This window comes from Polistes fuscatus, unplaced genomic scaffold (genome assembly GCF_010416935.1).
Source record: "Polistes fuscatus isolate 324 unplaced genomic scaffold, CU_Pfus_HIC Scaffold4, whole genome shotgun sequence".
NCBI classification, from domain to species: Eukaryota; Metazoa; Arthropoda; class Insecta; order Hymenoptera; family Vespidae; genus Polistes; species Polistes fuscatus.
In genome coordinates this window covers 13,144,736-13,152,636 of record NW_025113118.1, presented here as the reverse complement: position 1 = coordinate 13,152,636, position 7,901 = coordinate 13,144,736, and the positions used below count along the sequence as shown (strand labels likewise).

At 38.8% G+C, this 7,901-nt stretch overlaps 1 protein-coding gene across 1 annotated transcript; it reads right to left on the bottom strand.

Moving 5' to 3' along the window:
- Nucleotides 1-295: 295 nt before the first annotated feature.
- LOC122521099 (cysteine-rich protein 1-like) lies at nt 296-7,302 on the bottom strand. Its single transcript, XM_043641540.1, has 3 exons — nt 7,063-7,302; nt 1,102-1,254; nt 296-902 (listed from the first exon to the last, which is right to left on the bottom strand). Exons 1-3 carry the CDS (start codon nt 7,100-7,102, stop codon nt 859-861), a joined length of 237 nt encoding a protein of 78 aa, XP_043497475.1. The 5' UTR covers nt 7,103-7,302; the 3' UTR covers nt 296-858.
- Nucleotides 7,303-7,901: the final 599 nt, after the last annotated feature.

Genomic DNA, 7,901 nt, shown 5'->3' with positions numbered 1-7,901 from the left:
CGAGAATGATCGAGCAATGAGAGAACGATGATGAACTTTTAATAAAAAATACAAGAGAGAGGTAGAGAGAGAGTGAGAGAGAGAGAGAGAGAAAGTACGATGTTATCCTTGCGTCGAAGACGATCCTTATCTCGATAAATGCGTTCCAATTTAGCTTGTAAAGAGAGCGAGAAATAAATACTCACACATCATGTAATTGTGTGGATTTTACAATATCACTTCTTGTCAGATATGCAATGACCAACGTGCTAATCATTTTTTTTCTTTCTTTTCTATTTATCCCCACTTTTCTTTATTTCGTTTATTTTTCTTATTTATTTATCGTCGAGTTAAAAACAAATTATACAAAGAGAAACGCGAAAGCTCGGATCTGTCTCTTCTGATACCTGTAAGTATCGCATGAATCATTTAAATTAGAATTCATTTGATATTCATTTGAAATTCATTAGGATATCAGCGACAGACACGTTTTTTTAAAACTGTCAACGTTACATAAAATATATTTTTTTTTCTAATTTATATTAAAAGTTTTGTATATTCCAACGTGTACAGTCGATTCGGTTCAATTCGAATATTTGTACTTAATAATTAACTCTTTGCACTCGAAACGATTTTCCGCATATTTGGTTAATTTCTTAGAGCTATCTCGAAATGACCTATTATTTCGTAAGTTGCCCGGTTTATGGGTGCTTACCGAGAATAATCTCTCGAGTGCAAAGGGTTAATAGATGCATACATACATAAATATATATATACCGATGGATATATTTCTTACAACAAGCTTCATAACAATTAATACTAGTATTAAGTTCGTTAATGAATTAACGAACGCGAACACATTATTATTAATGTTTCATTTTATTTATTGTAAATGTAACTCTCTGCACCGCCTCTTCCGAAACCTGAAATGAAATGATTAACGTTAATCAAGTTCAAAGGATTAACGAATAGATCGATCGATTTAATATTTATTGTTTTCCATTTTGTTCAGATATAAGAAAAGATTCATTGTGTTTCATAAAATTGAATGTATTTTATATTTACTTTATGTCTCATTATTGTAGTAATTTCTTTTTTATTTATTAACAAATAGTTATTTACCTCCTGGACCGAAAAGGGCCGAATAACAAGGATGATTGCAGTAAGGTTTACCCTCGTGTTCCGCGTGACTACCAGGTGTCAACGTCTTGTTACATTTCTCACATCTTAGACACGAACTATGCCAATCTTTACCCAAAAAAGTCTTCCGTTCGGCTATAGAAAAAAATAAAAATAAGAATGACAGAGAATCAAAGTTAACAAGCATGATAAGAATCGAGAAAGCCCTACGTTGGTTCGATTAAGAAACCCTTCGGTGTGTTCGATTGAGAAACCCTTTAGCTTTGAGAGCGACGAAAAAGAATTAATTGGAAACGCAACGAATTGTCCAGAATAGTATAATTAATTTGCCTACGATATTAACAAATTTCTAGACATATTTCATCGATTTCATTCTTAATTCGCCAATAAATTTTCAAGAATTTTCAGCGTTTCAAATTCACGAGTATCCATCGTACGGTCCAAACGATAATTTGGATTATCGTTGGAGCTTAAGTAGGTCAAAAGACAATAGACTTGGAGTTAGGAAAGAATACCGAGAGAAAGGAAAAAAAATAAAAGAAGAAAAAAGAAAAAAAAAAGAAAGAAAAGAGAAAAAAAATATTCTACCGTAAAACCGACATATCTGCATCTGTTACCATTCATCATTCATCCAACTATTTACGTATCCTTTCCTTTCGCGTGTAAAAAACGAAGTGCGAAATAAAGAGGAAAGAAAAGCTGGAAAAACGGGAAACGTCGACGCGACTAGCGGAAACGAGAGAACGGAATAAGAAAAGAAAAAGGTGTAGAAAAGAAGAAAAGGAAAGCGTCGCGACGCGCGTTCCCTCGTGTGCTTCCGTGCCTTCGATCAAAATGGAAAGATCGGAGAAGTTACAAGAGAGAGAGAGAGAGAATTTCTTCCATTAGCAATTTCGTAATTATCAAATTGAATGGCCCGTTCCCGATGGGGAACGATCGTCATCGAATTGCACGTAGCATTGATTAAAGGCGCGAGAACGAAATTGTGCCCTCACAAAAATCTCTATCTCCGATGTGCGAAAAAAAGAGAGAGAGAGAGAGATGCCATCTCGAAGAGCATTTCATTCAGCCGAGGTCTTTCGTACTAACCCTTCGCCCGTATTATGTTTTCCGAGTACGTTCAATTCCCACGTGCGTGGGCGAGCAAGATCCTTCGAGTTAGAGAATAGAGAGAGAGAGAGAGAGAGAGAGAGATACTTGATGAAAACGTCTATTTACGCATTTTTACGTATCGTCGATCGTTGAAAAGGAGATATAACTAAGAGAGAAGGAGATAGAAAGAAGAATGGGTTGGTTCGAGTATCGCTGGCTTCTGAGATTTCCTTTATATTTCGAGCGGACGGAGAACTCTCTCTCTCTCTCCGTCTTTATCTTTGTTTCGAACTCTTTATAGATGGTATACGTTTCTTCTTCCTCCAACACGCGATCGCGTTGTCGTCGATCGGGTTAAACGAACGTCAACTGATAAAAGATGCCTTTTGAAAAGCAAGAGAGAACCGTATCCGTTATCTCTCTCTTTCTCTCTTTCGCGCGATTCTCGTCTTTCCAATTAATAGCTACTTCAGCTCCGCCATCAGCTTCTCCCTCTCCCCCGAGAGAAGCTTCTTAATAAATATTTATCCTTCTAACGATTCGATTCGGGTCAAGCCAGCCAACCAACGAACGAACGAACCAACGAACGAACGAACGAAAGGATTTCTCCGACCGACCGTCCGTCGCGAATCTTTTTTAATAAGAAATATTTCCGAGCATCCCTTCCTTCCCACCCACCACTACCATCATCGCCATTGCCACCAACCACCATTACTATCACCATCACCGTTACTACTCTTTCGTCACGACTTGACCTCGGGGTAAACGACTCCACAAAAGCAACGCTCTTGTCAATATTTTATCATTCCTCTTCGCGATATTAGGTATAGTAAACACTTCGATAAGCTCTTCGGTCCTTTTCGTTTCAATTATTTCGATCCTTCCCTTTTTCTTCTTTCAAAGTATTGGTATCTTATTGTTAGACTACGAAAGATCGATCGGTATGTATTATCTATCTTTGTTCTAATTCTCTACAAGGGGAGAAATTCATTCTCTAACGAATTTCATCGTATGAATTGAGTGCAATGTTTAATAAGGAAATAAAACTATCGGTTGATTAACTCAGATCGGATGCAACGAGCACGTATCTTCTCCGACTTTCAGCAAAGTTTCTTTTCGAAAATACTGTTCGTTTTAGGATTTCTCGAGAAGATGAGGAGGAGGAGGAGGAGGAGGCAGCGAAAAGTAGCAACACGGAAGAAAGAAGAAAGAAGAAAGCAGGTATGGGGAAGGGGAGAAGGAGAAGCTTGCTTTTCCTTCGTGTCACGCCATTACGGCGTATCAAACCGAGTGAAAAGAAGAAGAGTAAGAGTTAGAAGAGGAGAGTGGTGTGTGGGTGGCGTGCGGCTTGGTGGATGCATTCAAACGTTCCTCCGCTCTCGTCTAAGAAGAAACACAAAGAACGGTACACGCTGCTACGAGGGGAATTGAAAAATTACGAGAGGAGTAGAGAAACGCGACCATTCAGGAGGAAGAAGACGAAGAAGAACGAGAAGGAAAGAGAGAACGAGTTCGGCGGACAAGAAGGGTGCGGTGCATAAAGGGCCATTAGTTAATTAACTCCTAATTATCTGCCGGCGGAGAAGCGAGCGCATAATCGTCAAGCATCGCTGGCGTTCATTGCCAGCGCGAAAAGGCAGACACAGAAAGAGAAAGAGAAAGAGAAAGAGAAAGAAAGAAAAAAAGAAAGAAAGAGAGAGAGAAAAGACGGTGTGCAAGCACGGATCGTTGCGTTAGCAGCAGCAGCAAAAGCAGCAGCAGCAGCAGCAGCAGTAGCACGTTGCAACCCCCACAGAGTTGTCGGGCGCCAAACAATCGGCGGCTGCTGATTGCATAGCCTTGGAACATCATCCCCCTACTTTTTCTCCTCCATCTTTTTTTCCCTGCACCCCCGTGCTTCTTTTTTACTTCCTCGGCAGACCGTCCACCCTCCCAGCCAACCTCCTACCCCTGCATACACCTACGTACATGCAGACACACGTACTCATTCTCCGTCTCTATCGCGCTCGTTCTTTTCATACGGTATACCGCGAATCCCAGACGCAACCCGGACTATTCTCTCTCTCTCTCTTTCTTCCTTTCTTTCTTTCTTTCTTTCTTTCTTTCTATCTCGCTTGCTCGGGGGAGTCGAGGCATGTAAAAAGAAGCGTTTCTCGCTTCAACCACCAACTTCTTTCTCTCTTTCCGTTCCTTCTCGAAACTCAGCCGGCCGAGTCGTTTCATAGCCACGACTACCGCAGCAGCTTGGTCCATTCTTCTGCAAACCAGTTTCCTCTCTCTTTTTCTTCTTCTTCTTCTTCTTCTTCTTCTACTTCTTCTTCTTCTACTTCTTCTTCTACTTTTCCTTCGTTTTCGTCTTATTATCATCATCTACCTATTACTCGATTCCCCCTAGAGCACGAGAAGCACCTTTGTCACTGTCCACGCGGCCGGGCATTTTGTCGTCTTTGTTGTTTTGCAAAATACGATACGCATTATTTCGTAGTTTTATTTCGTTCTAAATTTATCCTTATACTTTGTCATCGAACGTAAGAATCGTTAAACGAATAATCTAAAATAGCTTAAATGCAAAGATCTTCATTCTAATCGCCCTACGATTGGAGCCAACGTTGGCCAACTTTTCTTACGACTATCGCATTTCCGTTTTAGCTAAAATCAGCCTAAAATTGAGTTTCGCACCTGCGAAAAACGTCTACCACCGGGTGCTGCTGTTAAGCTTTTAAGCATTGGCCTTTAGGCCAATGACCCTTCCTCTTCCTTTCAAACTCCGCACTACTTGACAAGTAAAGAAGAGTCATTTCTCTAATTCGCTAACCTTCTTCTCTCTTTCTCTTCCTTCCCCTCTAACAGCACCTTTTTTCGTTCATTCTCTACCCTCCTTGCACCAATTAGAATGCGTCCAGCGATGGCTGACGTAGGTGGGCTGCCAGAAGCATGGAAGAAACGCATACAGAAAAATCTGCTTTCAACGCTAATAGTACCTTTTCGGGCCGTTTAAAAGAGTGCTACTCGAAAGAGGAAGCGAGCAATTAAAAGCGGCCCGCCTTAATACGAAACTTTTTTACATTTAAGTGTGCCGGTGGATGGAAAAAAAGGGTATATACTATTGCATCGTGTTTTCTAGCAGTATGCGCCACACGCGTGTGTGCGTGTGTGTGTGTCCACGTTTATTCATACAGTTTTATTTTCATTACCCGCTACTATATCCGTATATACGTACGTGTACGTGTACGTGTTGTATACTATTATAGTTACGTTGTATTTACGCGACTTTTTTTTTCTTCCTTTTTTTCCTTTGCAAAAAACTCCGAAGTTCAAGGAGTTTATTTCATTATCGTAATATGTTAATAAACGTTTTGGAAGAGCTCATAAAGTATGCTCGAATGCTTTTTCGTAACTCGAGGATCACTAATTATTTCATATTTCGGGACTTTGCAATTGAATATCATATTTCTGATACGTGATCTTAGTTTTACGAATAATGCATTTATTGCACGCAATATGGACTCTTGTCTACTTCCTATAATTTTACTTTTAAACGTGAATCATACTTAAATAATGTTATACAATTGTTAAATGTACAAATGATAATAATTTTCCGCGAGTCATTTTAAACTTTACGTTCTTCAATAACAAATGAAGAATTTGTAGGAACACCTACCACCCACCACCACGTGTAAATTACTCGTGACTCTGGCTATTTGTTTATCGCAAGTTTCGTGAATAATTCATTTTACTATCTAGTTTATTTGCGTTCCGTTCTTAATGTCCTTTTTTTTTTTCTGTTCAAGGACTCGTATAATTTACGTAATTACAATCTATATCCATACTCGTGCAATACATATGCATTTTCCTAAGATCGATACATTTTACAATAGAAAAAGATAATAAAAAGTCAATACTATACTTTTATAAATAAGAAAAAAAATATTTACAATTTCATTTTTACAATATTTCATTAATATGCAAAGGAAAATTGAGAAGAAGTATTCCTATCGAGCCCATTCTTCGTTAATATTTATGCATTCGATCGAGTATTCCGCGCATACATAAAAGACGAAAAAGAAGATAGATAAAAAACGAAGAGGTAAAAAAAAATATAAACAAATATACATATAGCGAGAGAGAGAGAGAGAGAGAGGCATTCAATGATATCGGCGAGTTCTCATATTCCATATTTGATTACATACGCCGAAAGCGCTGACATAATCTTTGTTAAGGTAAACCACGAGGTCCAAGACCCTGACATCATCGATGCCGTCATTTGCTTACGTATATCTAATTTATAATCCGACAAGATTGTATTACTCGTCTAAGTTTCTCATAAATTTTCAATAAATTACATGGCACGAGTAATATATTAGAAAACGAAAAAAAAGAAAAAAGAAAAAACGCGACGTTCGTTATTTTCCTTTCTGAGGAAAATGTCACGAGTGGGTAAGATGACGGAAAACGATAGAATATTAATATCGAAGTTAATCGATTCGCCTAACGCAATTATCACGAGACGACACTTACATTACCACTAACTCGTCTTGTTATATAATTTGTAGTAACTTCGATTGCGATGGACGAATTTCATCAAATTGCCTATCCTTCTCTCCTCTCTATCTTTCTTTCTCATGCTCGTAAATCATCATTAGGGAGGAATAAGAGGGAAGTAAATTTGTTAAATCAATTTGTAACATTATTACGGAAGGTAAAAGATATTAGCGAGTAAATCGGAGAGAAGATCGGAAAGTTTCTCACGACCCTTGCCATAAGTAAGATACTACCTACTTATCGTTAGATGAAATGATCGAAAATGAAAGACGCGGCTTCTACGATCAGCATGTTCAACGTGACACATACCGAAGTACACTGGTTTGCCGCACTTTGGACAATTGGGCATCTTTGTTGAAAGATCCTCGGAACCGGTTTTCTCTTGGCTAACGTCGCACGAGTTGTGGAAGGATGTTCTCGGCAGCGTGGTCAAACGTGTACTGGGCCCTCTGCTTCTTCTCTTCTCTCTCTCTCTCTCTCTCTCTCTACGAGCTAACGCAATACTCTACGGTTGATTGAACGTGAGAACGCAAGTGTGTTGCGTCGTCAGGGTATGAGTGCCTTCGTTCAACGAGAAATATCGTAGGTGAAGCCGTACATCGTTGGTGCTTAATACGACTCATTTCTATATATGTATGTGTGCCGCGTGCATACGTGTCTTTTTAGATCTACATATACGTCTATATTCGTATATATTTTTATCTACATATTAACACTTATGTAAGTTTAGTTCAAGGGATATCCATGTAGACGTAATCGTACGTGCATTCGGCCGATAACGGTCACGTTTAAGGCCACCTATATCCATCAGTCAACTTACTTTCCTGTTCTGAAACATGTCCGAGGAAGAAAACGTTATCCGTTATCCGTTATCCGTTTCTATTTGGCGGATTCGATATCAATACTAATGCATACCAAATAGTCCAACTTAGGTTGCGAAACGCTACGTTGCTATTCTATTTGGTCTATCGAATACCTTTTACGTTTAGTTTAGCGATAAACGTTTGAAGGCTAAACTAAAACGCGAATACATGCTATGATAATGCAGAGAGATTAGGATTTTGCGAGTTTTTCAAGCGAATATTTTCTATTAACTTCGGGGAAAAATAATAACGAACTTATAAATCAGACTTTTCTTGGTAATAATC